Here is a 25815-nt window from a genome sequence, read left to right on the forward strand (position 1 = left end):
AATATATACAAAACTTACAAATTGCTATAATAAAAAAAATTGTACCACCGAATATCTACAGACAAAGAAGTAATCTAAAACTACTGTATGGTTCTGAGGGCCTACTTCCAATAAAGGGTCTTCTTTGGTACATTATTATAATGGATAATGAGGGAGATAGCAAATATAAAAAGCAACCGGTGCATAATCACACAACAAGATTCACTGAAAATAAAGGCCTCATTATTCCAAGAGTAACAAATAAGTTTGGAAGCCGAACGCTTAAATATTTAATACCAGAGATTTTCAATAAATTTAATAATTCTTTTAAACCTCAGAATAATGAGAGACCCTGCCCCAAAAACACTAAGCGTTGGCTAATAAGCGACGAATCAATGTATCTCTGAACTTTATTATTGATGTATTCCTGAACATCTCAACGTACCTGCCTAAATAATTTGTATATAGGTAGGTACTTTGATATATATTATTTTGTGATATTGTTTATTGTATAATTTTGTGTCATACATGTATTAAAAATTAAAAAATGTTTATATATATTATTTGTAGAACCTACAGACAAGCCGTCATGTGTGACAGCTTTGTGGGACTGCATAAAACTTGTATGTTTAAAAATTTATAATAAATAAATAAAAAAAATAAAAAAAAGCTTCCGATTAAAATAAAAAAATTAAAGGATATCAACAAACTAAAAATGAAGTTACACTTTCAGAAATAATTAACTAAATAATTGCCTGTTTTCCCTTTATTTATATTTATTATCTATATTCATCTCCAATTTATTTGGAAGTTCCTAATACTCTCTTACTTGCTCAATAATTAGTATGTAACAGAATCCTTATGTCCTGAATTTTGTCTCAAACTGAACGCTTTCGCTTGTCTGTTCGGTCCAGAAGTCAAGATGACTCTTGATCGAAGTAAATTTGCTGACGTCATCTTTCAAACTAGTCACAATCATGACGTCATGCAGTGTGTTATACACTTTTAACGAATACATATAAACAATACGACATGGCACGAGCCTGGCACATGATAATTATTGATGTATTGGTTAAAATCACGCGTTTTTATTTGATACGCGCAAAAACTTTAGAAGTATGAGTTATTTGTTGGGCTTGTCTCTAATTCAGGGTTGTATTAAGTCCACAATTATTTGCGTGTTAAATTATATGAAAAAATCGCGTCGTTGAGTAATTTATTTTTGTGTGTACTATGTTAGTTACATATTTATTTTCATTGAAAAATATATATTACAAAGTATATATATATATATTACACTTACCTTTTTTTATTATATACTGAGCAATTTTTTAAGTGTTACCTTAATCAGCGCAACAGCTATTAGCGATAAGCGATGTTGTATTATAACAAAAATGTGTTGTTTTTTTGTTATATTTATTTATATAATTAAAACTATTGCTGTAGAGATGATACATTTCTATTTGATGATTTTATTTCTAACGTTAAATTATTGAATATTTTTGGAGCAAGAAAGTTAAATTGTCTTTGTGCCATTGAGGTTTTTATTGGGGGAATAGTATAATTGGATTTGTTGGAATATCTTGTATTATGGGTCGATTCAAAAATATTTTTTTTCGTATGTTCGAATTTATAGTAGGAGGATATGTTTTTGACGTATAAGGATTTTATGTTGAGTACTTTGAAGTCGTTAAATAAGTCCTTCGTGGGGTGAATATAGTGTACTTTGTAAATAGTCCGCATTATCAATTTTTGAGCTTTAATTAATGGATCTAATATCGACTCAGGGATGACAGAATCAACATTGTTAAAGAAATCGTCCGAGGGGGATACTGACTGGTGTCATACACTTTTGTGCGGATATCTTCCACGATGATTTCTGCTGCTGCCTTCACAACTCTCAACCGCTCTTGCTGCGCATCGCTTTTTTGTTCCTTGTACCAATGATCATACAAAATTTTATAGCCGTTGTTTTTGAAGCAAACAAGTGTCCCTTTGTTGGAGCCCGTCTCCACTATTACTATGTCATCGCCAAAACATTTTTGGAGGTGGCATCAGGGATACAATCACCCTTTATTTGCTGCAGAAGGTGTGATAAAGAAAACTGACATTCATCACTGTTTTCCATTAGGTAATCGTACACATACTCCATTGCTTCTTCAGTATTACTGGTTGGACGATAACCTCTCTTATTCCCAGTAGCAGATGGTAATGTAAACAGGCTCCTGTAGCACACTCTGTGGTACATCCCGTCTGCAGCAACCAGGTCGTCAGTGGCGAGGAGGCGCTCCTCAATGGCCCTTCCCCAATCGTCACCTCGGCGTTTAGCTGCATCTAAAATAGTTTGCCTTATGCCCAACTTCTCAACTGTATGGATCATATTCCTTCTTGCCAATGGTAGTTTGCTTTGTTGCTGGAGAAATTCTTCAGTGATAGCATCACCACACAAAAGCAAATCCCTTTCAAGGTAGGAGCCAGTTTGCTTGATAATCTTGTCGATGTAGTTTTCGGTTGGGAAGCAGAGTCTCCTCCTCGACGAACTGAGGCTTCAACGTTATGCACAGCTGTATATCTCTTCCTGCATACATCATGAACGCTGATTTGGTTGCAATTTTGGAGGAAATTTTTATTTTCTGCGAGGCCACGTTTTTGACTCACTTCAATTAGTGCTCGAATTCCTAGTTCTTTGATGATCACAACAGGACCTGTGTCGAGGTCCTTACGACACACGAAACACACGCCCGGACGGATAGACATTCCGCAACACACTGACAGCTGCCCTGGAAGGGCCGGTTGCGGGTAAGGAGGTCAAGGGGGGGGGGACAATAAAAATATTTGGCTAAAATATTAGTGGTGCTTTTAATTTTGGGTTAAGTAAGTTTCCCAATTATTGTATTGTTTAAATTTGACTGAAGGTCGTTATACTGGTCGATAATTATGCCATAAAATAAACCCATGATGACTCATGGGTATAAGTACTAATGGGTACTTGAAATTTGAAATAGTCGTAATTATATTATAACCCTAGGATAAACCCACGATGATTAATGGATTTACTTCACAGCACAATAAAACCATAAAAAGACGCGAGAACAATTTATTAGCATTTCACCCAAAACCCACTTATGACTGTTTTTGGTTATCTGCCATTTTTGAGAGAACCGTTTAGTCTACAGATATCAATCTAGTCTCAAATAAAAGCTTATTAAATTTACAACAACTTTATTTCAAACAATATTTGACGTGGGATGCGTATTTTAGAAATTATTTTACAAAATAAGTGAACATTTCGAAAAAATTCCACTTTTTAGAAAAAATTGCCTATTTTTGAAGAACTGTATATTGAAAACCAATGGCTGTGTATGGCTTGCTTTGGTCTCAAATAATATAAAATTTAGTCTACTTTAAAAGTATGTGTACCAACTACACCGGTCAGACCCTTCCGTTACTGAGATATTGAGCAAAAACTGAAAAAAATCCGAAAATTTCCTGATTTTTTAGGTCCACCGCCGCTCGCACAGCACTTTCGAAGTTGCAAAATATTTTTTTTAATACTGGTTTAGGTCCTAACAACATATAAAAAATTCAGAATGACTGGACCTTTTGCAAGCACGGATGTACATCTTGACTGGACTAAATATAGAACATCCCGATATAATATATGTTCTATAGTTTCCGGAAAAGCCAAACATCTTCTACATAAATCATCAATTTGATTTGTATCTTTAATTATATGCTTCCTAGAATTTTTAGTATGAATCTATCCTGAATGGCAAGCATAAATCTTTCTATTTCTAAGCTCAACTCTCATTGGAGAAAATAGTTGAGTATTGACTCAACTATTTGTTTGACGAAAATTTGTGAACAAACGTTTGGTTGAGTTAATTGAAGTGTTTTGCGTGTATAATTTTATTTGACCAGGAATATGATAATTCCTGGTTGAGATTTATAAAAATGTTTGCATTCTCGTCGTATAAATTTAAAGGTGTAATATTTCTATCTGCCTTGCAAATTATTTTGTGCATTTCTGCGCTATTAGCTTTAGTATGGAAAAAAGTTCTATTCATTTCTACCTGATTATGTTTCAAAGGAGTTATTTTGACTATATCTCTTCCTCCTAAATTTCTGGGTAAATTAATTCGTTCTACAGCTGAATTTGGATGATGGCAATTAAACTTTGTTAGAGTAGTTCTAAGTTATCTGAATCTGTATTGTACCATTTAATAGAGGTGTTCTACATTTATCTAAACCAAAAGTCATATTGATATCATCTGAAAAGTTTTTAACTACCTTGATTATTTTCATATCATTCATAAATAATAAATGCAAAATTGTACTACACTCCCTTAATTTTAATTCCAAACTTGCTTTTAATTAACATTTTAGATAGAGAATTCAATGCTAAGCAAAACCAAAAAAAACCCAATGAGTCTCCTTGAAAAATCCCTCTTTCAATTGAAATGCCCGGTATTACTATTTTCTTACCTTTTAAATAATAAAATAAAGTAAAATGGTATTACAAAAGGACATAATATTTTCCAAAAAGCTAATAATAATGGGGTTAATTTTATATATATTTAATACTTTAAATAAAAATATTTAAATAAAAATATTTAAGAATTAAAATATTTTAATATACTTAAATATTTCTTTTTTTATACCAAAGACAGGCATGGCTTTGGTTAGAGGTCAATTATCCTGAAAATTATGTCATCCGACCACTACAGACTATTTTTTCAGGAAGGTTCCATGTTCCTAAATATAAACATCTTTCGCTAGAGGACGCAATGAATCAAAAATCTCAAGCGAGTTGAAGACGTGTTCAGACGAGTCGATTCGGCGTAAAAATTGAACGATGACTCACACTCTGGAACAGCAAAAGTAGACTGGCTTTAAACTTCAGTCGCTCAGCTAAAAACTTGATCAACTCTGTTGAAAGGGTTTTTACACTTGGTGATTAGCTTTCAAGTGTAATTCAACAGAGAGTTGATCAACTAAAATGGCCATGTCTGAATGGATTATTGGCTTTCAAGTGTTATTCAACAGATTTTGACTTTGAGGTTAAACAGAGTTGATCAACTAAAATCGCCACGTCTGGTTGGGCATACGTGTGAGTGGTAATCGAGATTGGTTTATTTCTGGGATGTTTCTGGGTATATCTATGGGTACATCCCATATCTATGGGCATGTATGCATCTATGTATGAGTGTTTTATTTATGATCTATGCACTGCACATCAGCGTTGCCAGGTCTAGGGAAATTTCCCTAGATCTAGGGGAGAAACAAAAATTTTAGGGAAAAGGGAAATTATCACGAAATCAGCACAAATCTAGGGAAATTTCGTACTTTTTGGCAAAAAAAATTTTTTACATGACAATATTATTGGGATTGCCAGGGAACATAAATGTATTTTCATTTTTTATTTTTGGGATTTCCAGGAATCTTAAATAATGTTGATGTACATAAATGAAGCAATGTTTTTTTTCACTGACAACTCAAAATTATATTTATGTTCCTAAAAATATTAAAACCGGGGACTTCTTAAAAGTTTCAGATTACGACTTTGTCTATGATCATTACAATAAGAAATTATCTTCTCTCAGCTTTTCACTTTTGGCTTTCCACTTTCGGCAATTTCGGTTGGTTTACAGTGATTTTTATTAAGATTTCTGTTTTGAATTCAGTGGTAAGTACTTTGAAATTATTATTATCTCTTTCCAATTAATTAACATGTAAAACAGGGTTAATGTAACACAAAGTTCAGCGTTCAGCTACTAAGTTTAAAATTTTTATAAGCTACTTTCCAATATATTCAGTGTTTAGTTTAACACAACTTATACTATTATGTGTTTGGTATAAGTACACCCTGAATTTATAGTATTTATTATAGGTCAACACGATGGATATACCTTCGACTTCTGGCGCAAGGAGGAACCTTCCGGATGAGGATAATTCAACTTCGGCCAAAATACCTAAAAAAATGTACGCGCAGAAGTACCAGGAGAAATGGGAGAGCGAAGAGGTTTTTAAAGGCTGGCTCAAGAAGAGCAATAAAGGACCTAGTTTTTTTTCTGCAATGCTTGTAGGAAAGATTTTGTGTGCGGAAAGTCGGAGATACAGAAGCATACAAAGGGGGCAAAACATGCTGATAATATCCGAGCTGCTGCTTTTCAGCCTACAATACTCGAAATGCCAGCAATACGGCAAAGGGTGACAGAAGTCTCACAAATAAAAGAGGCTGAGATAAGGTACGGTGTATCGCTACGCTATTGATTCTAAAATACATTTATTTATAATTTATTTTCATTACGACAAGGTTCAATCTTTGGTACATTATTATGAAATACATCTTCTCAATTCTTATTACATGTTTCCAAATTTATTGTATCTACTATATTGGTAATTATTTATTTATAATTTTAGGTTGGTCGCCTTTGCCGTAGAACATAATATATCTTTTAATGCTACGTACTGGTGTATATGTGGCGTATTTGGGTATTCGTGTATTTTTATTACTACAAATAATATTATGAAAGTTATCAACAAAAACCAAGTACTTTTTTCAAAGCTCCCCCCCCCCCCCCGGACGGACAGACGTTTCTTAACTTGCCAAGGTGGTACCCCGGAATCTAGGGAAATCTAGGGAAATTTCGACTCCCAATCTAGGGAAATATTGCAATCTGGACCTGGCAACGCTGCTGCACATCTATGTATACTACACGTGCGCTTTGACAGATTGTCATATATTATTTTAAATAACCTTTTAATGGTTACGTTTTTTAATAATTTGATAAATAATATATCAGTGCGTGAGTGGTTTATATATGATCAGTGCAATGTCGCTGTTTGTAGTAAATAGGTAATATTTTGAATGCATGTAAAGCTTTTCAAACAAATATTTATTTTGGGTAGTTAAGTTCTGATCAATATGATTCTATACATTGAATTTAACAACAGCAAATTCAAATATAGAGAAATATTTTTTCGACATGTAATCCGCATGAAAAATATAATCGTTTTAGGTATCAAGACAATGAGGCGGAGGGTTTCGCGGACCAGGAACAGGCAAATCTTCTCAAATTAAAAACATTAATTGAAGCGCGAAAGAAAGCCAAATTGCAGCGCATCGAGGATGAAATCATAGAAGAAGCAAAAGAAAAAGAAAAGGATTTGTCGGAACTTGCTGCTCATGGGGATATTGAAGAAGAAATAGTTGAAGTCAAATCTTCCACGGTTGAAACAACAGATGCTGCCAATGATCTGGAAATCAGCGAGCCAAAAGTTATTCCACAATTCAAAGTCCTTGGCACAAACGAATTTGAAAAGAGAATTAAAGTATGTTTAAAATTTATTTATTAAGATCATATAAATTAAAGTAAAATAAATATGCAGCAGCTGGTCCAGATTCTTCACTACCTAGGATTCTTGCTACAGAGTCTCCATCTTCTGTCTTCGTCGAACGTCACGGCGGTGCTGCCAAGGTATGGTATCTATGTGAGGATATTGTGTCAGTGCTTTATTAGCAGCAGACACATACCTGGACGGATGACGAACCTCATGCTGGCACTGTTGGTGGACGCGGTGGACTCTCGCTGCAGCAGCTGGTTCAGTTTCTTCACCACCTAGGATTCTTGCTGCAGAGTCTCCATCTTCTATCTTCGTGTCTCCTGTTCCTGTTCTTCATTTTACTTAACTTAACTTCACTTTGTTTTTGTAATATTTATATTTTTTGTAATGTCTGCATCAACTGTAAAGCGCCCCTGAGGTGATATCTCACAAAAGCGGTGCTATATAAATTGTCCAGTAAATTAATTAATTAATTAGGTGTAAGTAGGTACTTCAACTCGTCTTAGTTGCAGAGAAAATTTCTTAGTGCCTTTTGATTGAATTGTGTTTTTAAAATAATCATATAGAAGACAATGAAATTTTAAAACTGTTCCAAAGTCATGTGTGAAACAGGGCCTGGAAGTACACAATATTTTATGACATTATATGGTTCATTTCCACATCTCTGCTCATGCACCAAATTCTTATTTGAGAATAAAACATTAATTATTATGATTTCAGGTGAAAAGGGTTCTTCCACATTGGCTCTCCAACCCCACTGCAGTGTCTGTTAATTTGAGAAGTGCCGATTGCGGTGTAGAAAATTTGCAGTTTTTGGATTTCTCCCTGAAAAAGATGTTGATGGACGAAGGAATCAAATATTTGTTTCCTGTTCAAGCGCAGGTGATTCCGTGGTTGCTCAGCGAGCATGCAAAAGCAACAGTCTTTTGGCCGCGAGATATCTGTGTTTCCGCACCTACTGGTAGTGGAAAAACGTTATCCTATGTTCTTCCAATTATTCAGGTATTAAATGTACTTACGGTTAATAAATCTCATTTGAGAATTAGGGGGTATTTCACTATGTCGGGCTAAATATCTGACTAGCTAGCCGTTGGCTGGCTTTAAAGATCAGAATAACTTCGTTATTCAACGGCGACCGTTTCACCATTGTTGCCAAGCATCCGGATAGATAACACTCGAAATAGTCTGGGAACATCGCAAAATGTTTGCAGTTACCCCATCTACTGCCACGCCTGTCATGCGTCACAGTCCGCACACCGCAAAGTGTGCATTTTTTTTGGTTATGTTATGTTGATTATCAGGTCATTTTAGATAGATTCGTGTCGAATTAATACATTTGTACCGGACGGTGTGTACCGCTCGCGGCGGCCGCTATTTCATAATGGTCGAAGCACCGAGCGGGGTCTTGGTTTTAGAACTTACGTGGGGCTTCGATACCTCGAGTCCCGCTCGCCCCCGCATCGCTTCCCCTCAACGCGGGCGCCCGGCTGGCCCAGGCGTCCGCCTGGGACCAATCAACGTGCCCCTAAGCAACGTTGTACGGGGCAATATTTTGAATTGATGATTTATTGAAATGTTTAGACTAAGTTTGAGAGAGTTTGGCCGTAGATATTACGAAATAAAATACATTGATAAAACGGCCGGACTCTCCTAAACATAATTAGTTAATAAAAATTAGTATTAATTTAGAATTAAGAAAATTAATTACGATTTCCCCTGAATATGTTGGGCCGGGGACCCCACACTGAATGAATGTATGTACAAATGATTAATAAATAAAAATGCCAGAGAGGAGTGGTTAGGATCGATTAAAAGAGCATAAAGAGTAGAGTAGTTCTAAAGGTAAATTTAGTTCTAAAAACCTCCGCTAATTAAATCTTAGCGGACGTCACAGCCCGCGGATCATCAACAACCCGCGAATGAAGGCAGCGCGTCGACCCCGCCCTCCCCAAAGTCGGGAGAGGGGGATTGCACAATAAATACGGCGCGCCAGCCTTCAGCTCGCTCTCTCTGCCTTGGACCGCCACCAGCTACTCTACTCTGCTCTTCCCGACCACTTCTCTCTGGATCTGAACTTGGATACTTCTTTGACTTGGCTCCCCCCTGGATTTCTGCCCCTGCCTGCCTCCTCCCGCACCGAGGATAAAGCAGATTCCGGCCCCGAACTGAGCAAGGATAAAGAAGATTCCTGTACCGACCGGAGCAAGGATAAAAGCAGATTTCTACCCGGACCTAGCGGCTAACTACGGACTGACCGGCCCCCTATTTTACAGTCTGTGTAAAAGACCCAACTGGTCGATTACAACATTGTTTCTTATTTTGAACACAATCAAATAATTCAGGATGGATCATACAAGCATTCAAATTCATTTGAGCTCTTAAAACTCGCGGCCTTCGCATCGCCGCCCTTTCACCTGCTTCTGTAAATCAAAAACCTCGGTATCCATAATAATTCGCAACAAAATTCGACTCACTTCTCCGCTGTCAAACTCGGAATGTTTTGACGCCATCTTTGATTCGAGGAATAGCGCCTAACGTGAGGTTCGAGCACTGATTAGTCAAATCGAACTTTAACCCGAGCGTTAGCGTTACTCAGATATAGTGAAAACGAAAACATGACTAATCCGCGGATTAGTGCTTAGTCAGAACATAATCAGAGATAGTGAAATACCCCCTTATTGTATTATGACAGTTTATAATATATCAATTTAACTTTTTTTAAATATTGCGTGGTATTGAACTTTAATTACCTGATAATATTTTTCTTTAAGGTTCTAACAGATAGAGTGGAAAGACAAATCAGGGCTTTGGTTATATTACCCGTGAAAGAGTTGGCCATCCAAGTTGTGAAAGTATTCAAGCAGTATTGTGTTGGAACAAATCTGAAGGTGGCGCTGGTTACTGGTTCCACTACTTTTGCTCAGGAGCAGATGCAACTTACGAAATACAGTTGAGTCTATTTTTCATTGAATTTTCATCTCACAGTCTATTTTATATAAGAAATGTTTGTTTATAATATTATAATACGTTTCAGCTGAATGTGGAGGCTGGCAAAGCGAAGTTGATATAATGGTTTGTACCGCTGGGCGTCTGGTGGAGCATCTCCAATCTACAAAAGGATTTTCACTGAAGCATTTGCGCTTTCTTGTCATGGACGAGGCTGATAGAATAATGGATCACATACAAAATGATTGGCTCCACCATTTAAATAGACACGTTGAACTGGGAAGTTCTATAATGACAGGGAAGGTTCCACCAGTAAACTTGAATTCATTGTTATTACTGAAAAGACCGCCCCAAAAGTTATTTTTCTCTGCAACACTTTCTCAAGATCCAGAAAAGCTGAAGCAATGGGGACTGTTTCAACCGAAGCTATTTTCAGCTGTATCGGAAGGGGTGACTAATGAGGGCGAAGGAGTCCATGAAACTTTAGGAAAGTACACCACTCCTATGGAATTAACTGAAAAGTACACAGTTTGTGATGCAGAAAGTAAACCTCTGGTGTTATATCACCTCCTGACTGAAGAACGTTGTGACCGAGTATTATGCTTTACGAATTCAGCCCAGTCGGCTCATCGACTTGCAGTTCTTCTGAGTCATCTGCTGGAAGGAGAAATGAAAGTTGCTGAAATGTCTGCCACAATGAATCGCGGAGCTAGAGATGTTGTCTTGAAACAATTCCATAACAGCCAAATAAACATGTAAGAAATTTTACCTTAAAACAACTCATTTTCAGTTGTTTTTATTCAACCGTTCTATGAATTTAAAGTTCCATATTATGTAATGATTTGTTTTCAGACTTATAAGCACAGATGCACTGGCTCGTGGTATTGATATTCCCAACTGTGACTTGGTGATATCATACGATCCTCCGAAAAACGTAAAAACGTACATCCATAGAGTTGGGCGCACTGGTCGCGCAGGCAGATTGGGAACCGCCGTCGCTGTCTTGGTGCAAGGCCAATTGAAACTTTTTCAGGTACTAAATGCTGTTAAATTTGTATTAAAAATATATATAATTATTAGTATTATGGCAGCGTGGGGTCGCCAGTATGATAGCGATGTGTGGAGTGTAATTTACGGTGGCTGCCGGTACCGTAAATCTGTGTTCAAGGAATTCGGATGATTGAAAGATAAAGGTCTGCGATCTTTGTTGAATTTATTTGCGAGAATGATTTTACAAGTTATGCGAACGCAGAGACGGTGGTAGCGGAGAGTGGTGGTCTGGTCAAAAGTTGAAACTAGAATGACAGAGAGTCGTCTTCCCGTCCGCGCCTAGCTCCTCCGGGGCTTCAGGCGGCGGAGTAATTATTTTAGTGTTATCATATGTGGGATGAGTTAAAGTAGTCCCACAGTATAAAATAACTTCGTTTTTAACACCACTTTATTGTACATAAAACCAACCGCTTTCGGTTCTGAACCTTCATCAGGGTTATATGAAAACATATTTGAATTAACATAACACCAATATGTTTTTATATAACCCTGATGAAGGCTCAGGGTGAACCGAAACCGGTTGGTTTTATATATTGAAAATATATACAATATATAAAGTGGCGTTAAAATTTTTTTTAATTATAATTATGTTACATAAATTCTGCGGCATTTACATTGCATATTATTAAATTATATTTGTGCATAACACTAATGAGTGTGACAGACTACTCTACACGCGCACTGTATTCTCATGGCTTAGCCTATTTCAGCAGAGCGGTATGCTGAAATAGGCCAAGCCATGAGAGTATAGCTAAAGTGTGTCAGCCCCATAAATCATAATCCCTTCACAAAAAAGGTCTGTTTTCTGTACAATCTTGTAAGCTTATTGTATCAGCAATACATTTTCCAAGTATAGCAATTGATTAAATATTTCATATTAAGTCCCTGAGGTCATGTTTCCCATAATCTATGCTCACAATATTGATTTTAATAATTATTATTATTGGTTAATTTACTTCAAAATGTTGTTATCCTATTTTAGGATATTCTGAAAACTTCTGGAAAATCAAACATTATGAAGATTGATGTGCCACAAGAAACATTACAAGGATTTGCTGAGAAATATGAAAATGCCGTGATTGCTTCAGGAAATGAAATAAAAGAAGACACCCACAAACAGATTGATAAAATAAAATCTCTGAAGAGAGGAAGATCGAAAAGTTTTCCAAATAAAAAAGTTAAATGTAATGAATAATTAAAAAAATTAATAAATATATATTGATTAAATAATTACATTAGAATTTTATTTCATCATAATCGTATTCAATCTTTCCTTGATATATTATTTCTTAGATCATGAATTCTAGGTTAGGGATATAACAAATTGAAAAAAAAAAATTTCATCTGACGGCTATATTTTTGTTTAGTTTAAATTCTTAAATGCCAGCGTATCCTTAAGGATACGTTTAAAAAATCATTTCCCTGCATATAACTAGCTATTCTGGGGAAACTACGTATGGCAGATTATATACTATTTTTCAAACACATTATCTGGTAAGTCAGTACAATTTACAAAAACACAAGTTGGAAAACATGGAGTGGTCCAGAAAACGGAAGCATGAAAGTGATAAAATGAAGAAATGTTGACGAACGAGGAAGAAATAAAAGAGATGGATGAAATATTTTTAGGAAGGTTTCGAAAGCCACAATATTGCTGCTGAATACTTTAAAGGAGATAGCTGTATAATTCTCATATGGTTGTGCAAATCTTTTAACCAATGTTTAGAGGAGGGATACACGCCACTAGATTGGAGAAGGGTTGTGATCATGCAGTTATACAAAAGTAAAAAGTCACGCATGGAATGAGGGAATCATGGGGCTATTAGCCTGTTCAGTTCAGATGGCAAGATGTATGGTAGAATTTTGATTGAAAGGCTAAGAATGAAAACATGGGATCTGCAAGGTGCCAGATTTTCTTATTGCCTATGCTTACTGAGAAGTTTCTGGCAAAAAACCAGAAACTTTTCTGTGCCTTTGTAGATCTTGAGGTGATTTTGCACAAAAACAGCGCTATTCAAATCATCCATATATTATTATTATCTAAAATAGGCATACTACTGAGTCAATAGGAAAAGGCTATAGGAGGTGTTGTGCTGATTGCTAACAGTATGAAAGGTCCACAGTCTCTCGTGTCTAGGATGAACGAAGTACGTATGAAGAATGACTTAATAATGAATCAAAGTAAGTCTAAAGTCATGGTGTTTGAAAGAGAGAGTACGAAAAAAGAGTGCAATACAATTGAGTATGATGAGTTTGTGTATTTGGGAAGTATGTTTATTGAAAGGAGGGTAAATGCAGGTAACTCCATTAATAGAGGACTGATCATGGTTAGCGCTGACAAAAAATTGTCCAAAAGAGCGAAGCTAGCGGTCCACAATGGATTGCTGGTACCTACCTTGATGTATGGCAGTGAGGCATGGAACTAGCAGCGGCAGGAGGAAAGTAGATTGAATGCTTTATATTTGAGATTCCTGAGGCGTGTGTGTGGCAAAACCAAATACATATGATCATGTGAGATCCTCAAAAAATGCAAGGCTGATGTAAGAGTAATGAGTAAGATTAAGAAAGGTATTCTCAGATGGTTTGGCCATGTAGAGTAAGGAGAATATATGACGAAAATGCGAACGGTAGAAGAAGTTGGGGACGCCCGAGGAAGACATGGCACGATCATGTGAATCAGATACTTGAGTCGGGCCATGTCAGGAGTCAGAATAATAGAAGAGTATGTATGAATGTGAATGAGGTAAGGAGTGTGTGCCAAGACCTGAGTTGTTTAGCAGTCCGTCCTCTCTGCCTACCCCTGCGTAGAAGGGTGCGATGGTTAGTTAGTTATGTAAATTGTGACAAAAATAGAATCAGATGGTGCATGGCGAAGATTTTGCAGCGGCACACCAAGATGTAATGCGAAGGGGCGGGAAAAGTGGATGGGGTGGTTTTTAGAAATTTCATGTAGACCAGTCCCCATGCCAGTCCCCTTCTTGAATCCCCTCCTTCTCCATCTTTCTCCGAATAATACTCGATTTTTATAAAAAAACAAAGCCCGCCACACTGTTCTTTAAACATATAGATAGATTACTTCCTTTACTCCAGTGGCGTAGCTATAGCATTCACATGGATGGGTCTCATTTAAAAAAAAAAATTGTGACCACCACCCACAGAAGCATATTATTTACATTTCATTGCTAATAGAGATGGGTGCAAATAAATTTTGTGTATTTTCCAGGAATGTAATATGAATGTTTCCAGGAATCTAAGAGAACCATTGTATTTTTTAAAGAGCCGTTAATAAAGCAACCTTGTAGGCAGGGCAATCCTTGTTTCCGGTGGGGTCGGCACGGGAAGCTGAGGGCTTTCCGAAAAGTGCACATGTGGCACAACTGGGTGCTGTATAGCAGCGGGGCAGGCCTCGTGCGCATGTTCTTCTACTCCGCAGTGGGAACATCCCTTTGTTTCTTCAGAAAATTATGGGAATATCCAACCATTCGGCAATTTAGACATATGGTAAGTCCTACAAAGTCGTTCACACCACAAACGGTCCAGTCCACGAATACCCTTCCTTATTGCACAAGTGCATGAACAATGTTAGCGCGCACCAAGTACACTCTATGGCATGACGGTCCGGTTTGAACTCTAGCCATATGACTAAGTACACTCTATGGCATGACGGTCCGGTTTGAACTCTAGCCATATGACTAAGTACACTCTATGGCATGACGGTCCGGTTTGAACTCTAGCCATATGACTAAGTACACTCTATGGCATGACGGTCCGGTTTGAACTCTAGCCATATGACTAAGTACACTCTATGGCATGACGGTCCGGTTTGAACTCTAGCCATATGACTAAGTACACTCTATGGCATGACGGTCCGGTTTGAACTCTAGCCATATGACTAAGTACACTCTATGGCATGACGGTCCGGTTTGAACTCTAGCCATATGACTAAGTACACTCTATGGCATGACGGTCCGGTTTGAACTCTAGCCATATGACTAAGTTTGCACTTGGAAACATATTTCTTACTTCAGAGATTCCGGATAGTGCCTTCTCCAGAAAGATCACATGAGATAATTCCCGGGGTATGTTAAAAAATATAACTCCTAGGTGCCTCATTACTAGAAGTCGGTCACTCAGCATGTTGGAACTGGTTACAATAGGAGCATTTAACAGCCACTCTTGTTCCTGGCTGCTGGCAGAGTGGATAATAACTCCCTTATTTTTTATACGACTATTATTCTAACTCCCAACATCGCTGTGATTGACAGGTAGTCTTGGCTTTCCTATCTGCATACCGTTTCGTTTGGATAGTTTGCATTGGTAGTTTTATCTTTGAGACTTCTCCGGGACAGATAGGCTAGCCTCTGTCGCATTAGCCTCTCGACCCATCACTGGACCCAGATCTGCCTCTAGCTGCTGAATTTTGTCCAACAGCTGTTTTGTGTAATTTTCAGCCATAGCCTTCTCGGCCTGCAAGACTTTGATGTCAGCAAGGGCCGAGTTTAAGTTGGGTTGAGTTTAAGTTCACCTCTGAGTTCTTTTTTCTCAAGCAAAAGTTGGGCAATGGAGTTGAGAACACTCGTCACATTTTTAGACACTTTGAGCTGCGGCTCCTCGGACACTTTCGATGGCTTTTCGGCCAATGCGTCGGGATAGTCCTGATGGATTACTAGGGCCAGGATCGATTTCAGCTCCAATCTCCTCGGCATCGGAATCTGGTTCATCAAAGTTGGAGGTATAGGTGCAGCAATGTTAGGGCTTTTTTGACAATTATTTTTGTTACATATGATTATATATAATATTCACAATAATGCGTATCGTTACTCAATTATTTTTTTTTTAATCATGAGGCGGAATTCAACAACTTTATCAAGCAAACATCCAGCCTTCATCGATCATTAGAATATGTGATACCCATAAATAAACCACGTGACACCTTTTTACGTTTTACGAAATATAAAACATGATGTAAAATATCGTGAATAATTGGCAGATATTTCAATAGATTCTCATATAAAATCATTTAGGAAAATATTTTGAATAACCATCGACAACGAAATCCTAATTTGTTGTTACGAACCATAGACAGCTTTTTGTATGGCTGGAAAGCAACACCACAGATATACAATTCAAAAGAAATAACATGCAAGCGGCCATGTTGTAAATGCCCAACATGGCGTCCGGTCGCGAGGGGTGTGTGTGTGAAAGTGCAGTGAAAATGTGCTAACAAAAATATAAATTAAGTGATGTGTTTTGTGTGGTAGTGAAATGTGTGATTGTTAATGTTGTGAAGTTTAAATAATGGCTCAGGATTTACGGCTTCATTCTCCTGCAGGTGCTGAACCCGTTGTTTATCATTGGCCTCTTACTTCAGGCAATGGCACGGTATGATATCTTTTATAACTGTTGAATGAAATCATTTTGATTATTGGTGTAGTTAAGAGTGCTGCTCGATCATATAACCATCTACATTGTATAATGATGCCACTAATTTGTGACTTAACTGTCAGAAATACCTCGTCTCTCTCCCATTAATTCGAACGTCTTCAGAATGAGTACCTAGGTACTTATTCGATTTAAAAAATCACCCGATTTTAAAATCTCGTTCATCGATTCGAAAACCGTTGATTGATCGCGTTGGTATGAGAATGTTTGTACTTTTGTAGTAGGCTCGAATATTTGTAAACAGTGACGCAATCTTTCCAATTAATAATATTGCAGTGAAATGTAGTTGATGCCTTTCTTTTATTTGGTGCGTGCAGTCAGTGCTATGAGTTATTGACCTCGTGGCGGTGTCAAGGTGCTCATTGCTCGAGCTCGATGTATTGTGTTAGTTCGTCTCAAGATTGAATGTTTATCTCATTCATCGAAATAAAAATAGGTCACGACATTTTCAATGTTGTTCAAAAACCTAAATGTCTTCGCTTGTTCTATTAAATTCCTCCCATTCTCAGTATGAACCGAGCTATCGATTTCAGATAACCTAGGCTGAATTTATTTACATTTCTACATGCTCATTATTGAATTCTCCTGCCTTTCTATAAGTATATCGTTAGGTATGTGTTATTCAGACAAGTAAAACTTTGCTTATCACTTTATAAATAGTTAAGATAATAATAACACTATTATATTCAGCCGTCAAGTCCATTGAATATTTTTATAGATAAGGATTTATAATGTTATGTAGAAATCCACGATGGTATGGGTCGTATTGTCAATGTAATAATTTTAGATATTTTATGGGTAACATGTCAACTATAAATATTCTATTTATGCAGAGCGGTTCAGTATAAATGGCGGGAAATGATTTATTTTCTTAGATTTCAAGTTTTCTCTAATATCTTTACCTACTACTAAATGAATAGTTTTTTGCCACCCTTTCCATTACCACTTTGTTAAAACAAAACTATACTTTATATAGTTAATTTAAAAAATAGTCACATTTAGGTGGGCTCCAAAACAGGTTTATATTATTTTGAAAGGCTTGCATGTTCTTAGAATTCTCATTATTTGTTTGGTCTTCATTTTACCAAAGCCCAAATTCCCTTTGATATGTTATTAAAATACCTACCGTTAGAAGCAAAGGGACCTGAGGTCACCCTAAGTATTTTGTAGAGACCAAGCTTACAATAAATGTATGAAATCTGTGAAATATCTTTGGGTGGTTAGAGCTTTAGGTAGATCCCATAATAATAAACCCCCCTTTTTCGTTTATTTAAGTAGGCACCTCCGTAGTAAGGTACATACTTACAAGAGGAGGTTCATAGAAATTATATAAAAATGAATAGAAGCGGCAGGTGAATTTCACCGTATAAAAACGTGTAACTTCCCTATACTTTTGGTCAAAACTTTCACCTGTGCCGTCACCCAAGGCAGTCAGTTGTACCCCGCGGTTGTTAAATAATCATTAGCCTTTTATAATTAGTTAAATTTAACTCGGTACTACCTATATTCTTTTGAGGGGTCAGCCACTAGTTTTATTATATTTTCATAATATAAAAATACGATTCTTTGCTGACGTTTTGTGTGGTTCTTGACTATCAGGGTAGCCATTATTCTGTATGTAGTACGTACGATATTATATTTGTTATATGTATATAACGTGTTAAAGTCGGTTCTAAACGTCCGTGACCTTCAAATATATCTCCGTGGTGACCCAATTATATAACTGCGAGATTCATGTCGTGTTTATCTTTGCATCGGTACTTTGGAAAATCTTACATGTAATCAAAGTTTTGTTGATTCTACCAAATGGAATGTACTTCATAATATTCTGAAATTAATAATTTAAGATTATATTTTTACGATTGTGAATTTCCGGGGTAGAATTGAGTTAATAATATGACAATGTACGGATAGTTTATAGGACCGTTTATTTCAAGAATCAACTATTGAATATTTTACACAATGCAAACAATCAACTGGGAGAACTTCACATACCTACACAATCTATCAAGTCTAATAATAATCAGTGACTGACAATTTATAGATTGTATTTAATTGATAATGCAATGATAATCCTTATTACTTTATTATCATAATATCTGTTCACTTATTTATCAGCATAGTAATAATATATTATATAGTGCGTATGTGTAATGAAATTAGTTCATTTAGGCGCGAAATTTTAAGCATGTATGTCATTTTATTTGTGAAACCGAACCAGAGTCCCACCCGTTCGGAGCCAGTGAGACTGGCATTCCCAATAGGGATATGTTGTGAGGCTGAAGGTAGTGGGGAGAGGAAGGTGGGGGAGTACCTGGCTATGCAGATCTGGCCACCAAACACGGCTAAAGCCATTTCAAGCAACGTTTCAATTCTGAATGGTGGTCTTACGTCAGGGCGATACTCACTATACCATATACAGGGTTTTCCAATAAGAGGTGTTATTTTGATATTCAATCGTAAAAGATCAATGGTTTTTTTTTGCTTGTGTGGCACGTAGCGCCGTCTTGTTGAAAGTAAACGTTGTCCAGATCAATACCATCCAATTCCGGCCATAAAAAAATCATTAATCATCTCTCGATAGCGCAATCCATTTACCGTAACTGTTGCTTCAGCCTCATTTTCGAAAAAGTAAGGTCCAATGACTCCGCCGGATCATAAACCGCACCAAACAGTCACACTGAGGATAGAGAGGCTTTTCAACAATAACTCTTGGGTTTTCCGAGCCCCAGATGCGACAATTTTGCTTGTTAACGAAGCCAACGAGGTGGAAATGGGCCTCATCACTCAAGATTTGCATTTGCATTTGATTCACTCAAGTGAATTTCAATGCGTTGTTGAAGCGTGTATCGTTCCATTTTTATTAATGGCGTAGTTTCTACTTGTGAAATGTCAAAAAATGACAGCTTCAAAAGTAACATCTACCGAAATTGCGGGCTATTCAAAATAACACCTCTTATTGGAAAACCCTGTATTATTTTTAATGAATAAATTCTGGAATAACGCAAATTAATCAAATAAAACTTACTTGCGCAAGCCAGGATTTGAACCCGCGACCTTCGGATTGCTAGTTGAGAGCCTTACTCCTCGAGCACGGAGGCCGTCAAAATTAAAAATAAATACTTAGTGGTGACGTTAATAACAGTTGCAAAAGTCATTATGTCGTTCATTACGTTACACATTATTAACAAAAATGATTCCATTTCAAAATGTTTTTACTGTATTTTTTTGGCGGGACTCTCACTGGAAGTAGAAATTTGAGTGTAGGCGGTTTAGTAACACAAGATCGGAACGTATGGTTCTATTAGCCAAGATATATTCATTGTTGTTACATAATAATATTTTGATTTCTACATAGATTACACCTTCTAACCGTTATATTTTGATAGTAATTTATTCAATGTCACGGCTGGTTTACTAAAATGTTCATATTTTATGCATAGCTCGCGTTCACGTACATCATTTTACACTGATATCACATTTTTAACGTTAACTGCACACAGGACGATTATAATTAGAGGAAAATAATTACCTCACCCCCTATGTCATATTTGGGGGAATAGAGGAAGGAGTGAACATGGGTCTTGAAGAGAGAAACAGGGCCGGTAAATAGTTCCACAGCTGAGCTGTTGAACTCAAGCGTAGAAACGACCCGTTCTCATATGACAACCGTGTACATATGTTGGCTGGTTTACTAAAATGTTCATATTTTATGCATAGCTCGCGTTCACGTACATCATTTTACACTGATATCACATTTTTAACGTTAACTGCACACAGGACGATTATAATTAGAGGAAAATAATTACCTCACCCCCTATGTCATATTTGGGGGAATAGAGGAAGGAGTGAACATGGGTCTTGAAGAGAGAAACAGGGCCGGCAAATAGTTCCACAGCTGAGCTGTTGAACTCAAGCGTAGAAACGACCCGTTCTCATATGACAACCGTGTACATATGTTATGGTCTCGCATTTGCCGTGTTTCTCGACTGTGTACCTGTGAATATCTTCCATTGAAATATCGGTAGAACAGGGACAGCATTCTCAGCTAACGCCTGGGCTCATAAGATTTATTTATTAATAAAAATACCCCAAACTAGGCAAATGCTCGTGTTATGGTGGTAAAATAATACAAATAAGAATAATATAATAACAATAATACAATGGACTTAGTAAAACTAATAATTATTTTTTTATATTGGTGCCCTTTTTTACTCATTTAAAGTACGCTCTAGCGTGTTTAAATCGCACTTTATGGAACGCGCGTTTTTTAAAGTTACCATGGCAACATCAACAAATCAACAAAGTCATGTCAACTTTTAACTATAAATCTGACAGGAATATTTTAAACATCAAATAAATCATTGCAAATTAATGTTTATGTTTTTCATTTCCATGACAACAAGATATTGTAATGTCACATCACGAATTCATTAATAGTTCTTATTTCCAAATTTTTAATAATAATATCAATATTTATGTTTTCAAAGTGTACCAATAAAAAAAATAGCGTCAAGTATTCGTGGATAACTGGTCTTTAAAACACTTGAATTATTTCGAGCACTCGGCTACGCCGTCGTGCTCGAAAAATCGCGCGTGTTTTAAAAACCTGTTTATCCACTTATACTTTAATATACTAATTCGACATCTCCGTTCCATTATTTGAGCAGCTGTCCATTTATTGGTGGCTGACAGATTTGGGTGCCTCGGTATTGGAAGGCAAATCCGGAAATGTTGTGTTGGATGTAAAACTAATAATTATTATTCGACATCTCCGTTCCATTATTTGAGCAGCTGTCCATTTATTGGTGGCTGACGGATTTGGGTGCCTCGGTATTGGAAGGCAAATCCGGAAATGTTATGTTGGATAATAGCAAACTCCAACGATATTGGTAGACAAATCCGGAAATGTTATGTTGGATAATAGCAAACTGCAACGGTATTGGTAGGCAAATCCGAAAATGTTATGTTGGATAATTGCAAACTGCAACGGTATTGGTAGGCAAATCCGAAAATTTTATATTGGATAATAGCAAACTGCAACGGTATTGGTAGGCAAATCCGAAAATTTTATGTTGGATAATAGCAAACTGCAACGGTATTGGTAGGAATTTTATTGGGTTAATAATTTAAAAAGTGCATTGAATCTCCATAAATTGTTTGTTGAAAGATCACAATTGTGAATCTAAACATCGCTTTAAGTGATTTTAGTCATGTTTGGTGACCACATTCCAGAACAGCTAGGTTCTTTCTCTTTCCCATCTTTACCCATTATCCTCCCCCACAGCTTCACAACAAACATACCCCAATTATTACAGATGCCATAGTCCTGTCTCTAAACAGTTAGGACTCTTGTGTATCATGAATGAATTTACCTCCAAGACATTAATAATATTTAAAGTTATATTTCTTTGGCTTTTCAAACTTTCATTTTATGTATTTGTGTAAAAACTCATATCTGTAGGTACCGTACTACATTACAATGTATAAATCAATGTAATATTTAAAAATGGTATTTATTGTAAAGATAATGTGCCGGCCTCTAGTTTTCCTCCCCCCTACAGCGTGGGTCTCTTCAAGACCCATGTTCACTACTTTTTCTCGTCAAAAAGCATCCCCAATGATGACATAGGCCCAGAGGGAAATTATTTTAACATAAATATTTATCAGGACACAACCCCTTGATATGAAATGAATCACTTTGTTATGTTCAAAAGAAACGTTTAATTTGACATTACCTTTCCCCGAGGAAGTCGCCAAAGTGACAAACTAGCCAAATATTTTTTGTTTATTTTATAAATAAAAACATATTTAAAAAAAAAACTAAGATAGTAATCAAATCATTAATAATAATCATGTGTATACAACTTTCATAAAGATTAAAAAATATATTGTATACTACTGAAAAGATAAAACACACCATATATACGAGTATATATATATATATATACATATTTTTACAATTTAATATTTTATAACATTTTTCATAAGAATTTATCATAACATCATTCATAAGCATAATATTAAATGCATGCGTGAGAGTCTATGATCTATTTGACAAAAATGCAGGTGGCCGTTCTATGATCTATTTGACGAAACTACAGGTGGCCGTTCTGATATTTCAAAATTGTGGAGATTAAATTATATAATAATCGGAAAAAGGTCCAAAATTAAAACTCCAACAAGATGATTTGAGATTTTCACGGCCAGAAGTATTATATTGATTTATTTTTGGGGTATTATGAACACTGCCTCAAAACGGGATACTGCATTCCAGGGTGAACTTTTAAGCCAGTTGCGGTGGCACAGCTCCGGATCTTCTTAAAGTATGGTAGCGCAACGTTGACGATGTCTTCATCATTTGGCCTCACGGAACAAAGAAACTGAACGAATTCCTGGACCATCTTAATTCACTTTACCGCAAAATGAAGTTCACCATGAAGCTGGAAAACCATGATAAAATCCTGCCTTTTCTAGACATGGAGGTGATGCTGAAAGAAGATGGTAGCCCAGGCCACACCAAAACTTAACGAAAAAAAAAACATCTTAAATTATATAACCAGCTCTTAGAGGATTGGAGTTGGCGACACGGTATCACATCTTCGTATATAATATAAGCATACACTTCACCAAAATCTTTTGTAGAGCGCACACCATCATCTCCGTATACTGCACCCAACATAACCTAGTGAGAGAAGATCTCAATAAATTGCTCAATCTGGGACCGATTGTTGTGATGGGAGGCGACTTGAACGCCAAACACAACTATTGGAATAACTACAGAGGAAATGCGAACGGAAATACGCTCTTTACACACATGCAGACAAATACCTATTCGATAATGGCGCCCGACAGACCTACGTACTACTCGCAACTATCTAGATATCCGAGTACACTGGACATAGTACTCGAGAAAAATGTCAAGACAATATCTCCACTGCGCACACTAGACGAACTGTCTTCGGACCACCTGCCCGTGAGCTTTACTATAGGCGGCACAACTTCAAGGACCCCCAGAAAACAGCGCAATTACAAGGATGCGAACTGGGAAGGATTCAAAAAAGAAGTCAACGAACGAATTCATCTCACTTCGGGAACTCTGCGCTCGCCACAAGAAATCGACGCAGCTACAAGCACTCTCACAGAGATTCTTCAAACAGCACAAGATACACACATTCCTCTCAAAGAAATACACCCATACACGATCAAGCTTCCCGAGTACGTTCTATCGCTCATCAAGGAGAAAAATCGCCTGCGACGCATGTTTCACCGCACACGCGACGAATATTTCAAGACAGCGTATAACTGCCTGCAGAGGGAAATCAAGACCGAAATCGCAGAACTCAAGCGCGAACTTTGGGACAAAAAAGTCGCATCACTCACGCCGAAGGATAATTCCCTATGGAAAATGGCAAGCGCGCTGCGACATAAAGACTTCACAATCCCCCCGCTACAGAAATTGAACGGCCCCGGGACGGCGCTTTCGCTACAAGAAAAAGCTGAAACACTCGCCGACGGATTCGAGAGAGCCTACGCCGCTACAGACGGCCTTTCCGACCCGGCTACGGACCGGATCGTAGCTGACTCTCTACGAGACTTGAGGGAAGCGGAGCAGACAAACGCTGAAGATATTCACTTTGCTACGCCAAGCGAGATTGCTGTCACAATCAGGCGATTGAGAACAAACAAGGCGCCGGGAAGCGATCAAATTCACAACATTTTACTCAAACATCTCCCTCAAAAAGCCATCATCTACACAACAAAATTGTTCAATGCCTGCCTCATGACCGGGCATTTCCCCCAGATTTGGAAATCGGCGACCGTGCTGCCTTTCGCAAAGCCGAATAAAGATAGAACGCAGCCGACAAGTTACCGGCCGATTAGCCTATTATCTACGCTGAGCAAGGTATTTGAACAAATTATACTCAACAGGCTTGTACCACACCACGACGACAACAAAACGTTGCCAGACGAGCAGTTCGGCTTCAGAAAGAGGCACTCCACGACCCATCAACTCACCAGGGGCTCTATTCCTGAATCGAGGGCGCTCGTAATCGCCGTCGAAAGTACGTACGTTGGTCGTCGTTGCTATTCCCGAAATTGGTCGAAGGTACATACTTTGACGCCAAACGTCAAAAGTCATTCCACACAACATCTACTGGGTACAACCAGTAGAAACAGGGCAGCGAGTGGTAGGTTGTTGGCGTTTCTTTGGAATTGGCTGTCAAAATCTAGTCTAGCTGTCAATTTTTGTTTTACCGCGCGGATTCCGCAAATGTAAAAGTGGGTGAAAATTTCCCACTTACAAAGTCTTTATCGGAGCTTACAAGCTCAATTAAGAGTTGCTTTTGGCAATCTCCCGCATCCATTTCTGTTTTGAATAACGAATAAGTTGTCTGTTTGACAGTCACACCATAGAAATCCCAAAAACATCAGGAACATAGACAATATTCACAGGGGTGCCAATAAAATCATCTCTTCTACCAACTTCGACCGTTCGACGCTCAAGAATACGTAAAATTGAAACATTCGAAAAAGTTAGTCGCGACGGCTAGTAGTTTTTCACTCGAAGACGGCGCATACGAAAACGATTGATCGTTTAACTCCAGAATCGCAGGCCAGAGTAGCGGAATACATCGCAAGAAAATTTAACGAACATCGCTTCACCGCCGCTGCGCTCATCGACCTAGAGAAGGCATTCGACACCGTATGGATAGACGGGCTCGTGCATAAACTGCACCGCACTAACACGCCCATATACCTAACGAGACTGATACAGGAATACCTAAAGAATAGATCGTTCAGAGTGTTCATAAGGAACGTGCTATCTTCAATGCGTGAGATTCCAAAAGGCGTGCCGCAAGGAAGTTTACTTGGACCATTTCTCTTCATTCTGTTTACCTTCGACATCCCCCGAGACGAGAGATGCAATCTGTCTATCTACGCAGATGACGTCAAACTATACGTTTCCTCGCTGAAAGCGAATATGGCCGCTATTTACCTACAGAGGGCGCTCGACGCGCTCGTAGAATACTACAAAAAATGGCGCCT

The 25815-nt window shown here is 37.5% G+C and overlaps 2 protein-coding genes across 4 annotated transcripts in view; both read left to right on the top strand.

The window, feature by feature from the left end:
• Nucleotides 1-6685: 6685 nt before the first annotated feature.
• On the top strand, nucleotides 6686-12517 carry Dbp73D (putative ATP-dependent RNA helicase Dbp73D). Its single transcript, XM_089649427.1, has 7 exons — nucleotides 6686-6838; nucleotides 7002-7314; nucleotides 8047-8328; nucleotides 10098-10275; nucleotides 10361-11027; nucleotides 11125-11305; nucleotides 12305-12517. The coding sequence occupies exons 1-7, from the start codon at nucleotides 6804-6806 to the stop codon at nucleotides 12515-12517; spliced, it is 1869 nt and encodes a 622-aa protein (XP_089505553.1). The 5' UTR covers nucleotides 6686-6803.
• A 3978-nt stretch (nucleotides 12518-16495) lies between these two features.
• The window catches only part of gpp (DOT1 like histone lysine methyltransferase grappa), an 85556-nt gene continuing 76236 nt past the window's right edge, over nucleotides 16496-25815 (top strand). For all 3 annotated transcript variants that reach the window (XR_016305099.1, XM_089649265.1, XM_089649277.1), the window contains exon 1: nucleotides 16496-16704. Coding sequence is in view for 2 of the 3 variants with exons in the window: in XM_089649265.1 (XP_089505391.1) it covers nucleotides 16621-16704 (84 nt within the window). In the remaining variant the exon portion in view is untranslated. The remainder of the gene's footprint in view (nucleotides 16705-25815) is intronic.

This window comes from Hesperophylax consimilis, chromosome 3 (assembly GCF_061612785.1).
Source record: "Hesperophylax consimilis isolate HC1 chromosome 3, BYU_Hcon_1.0, whole genome shotgun sequence".
Lineage (NCBI taxonomy): Eukaryota > Metazoa > Arthropoda > Insecta > Trichoptera > Limnephilidae > Hesperophylax > Hesperophylax consimilis.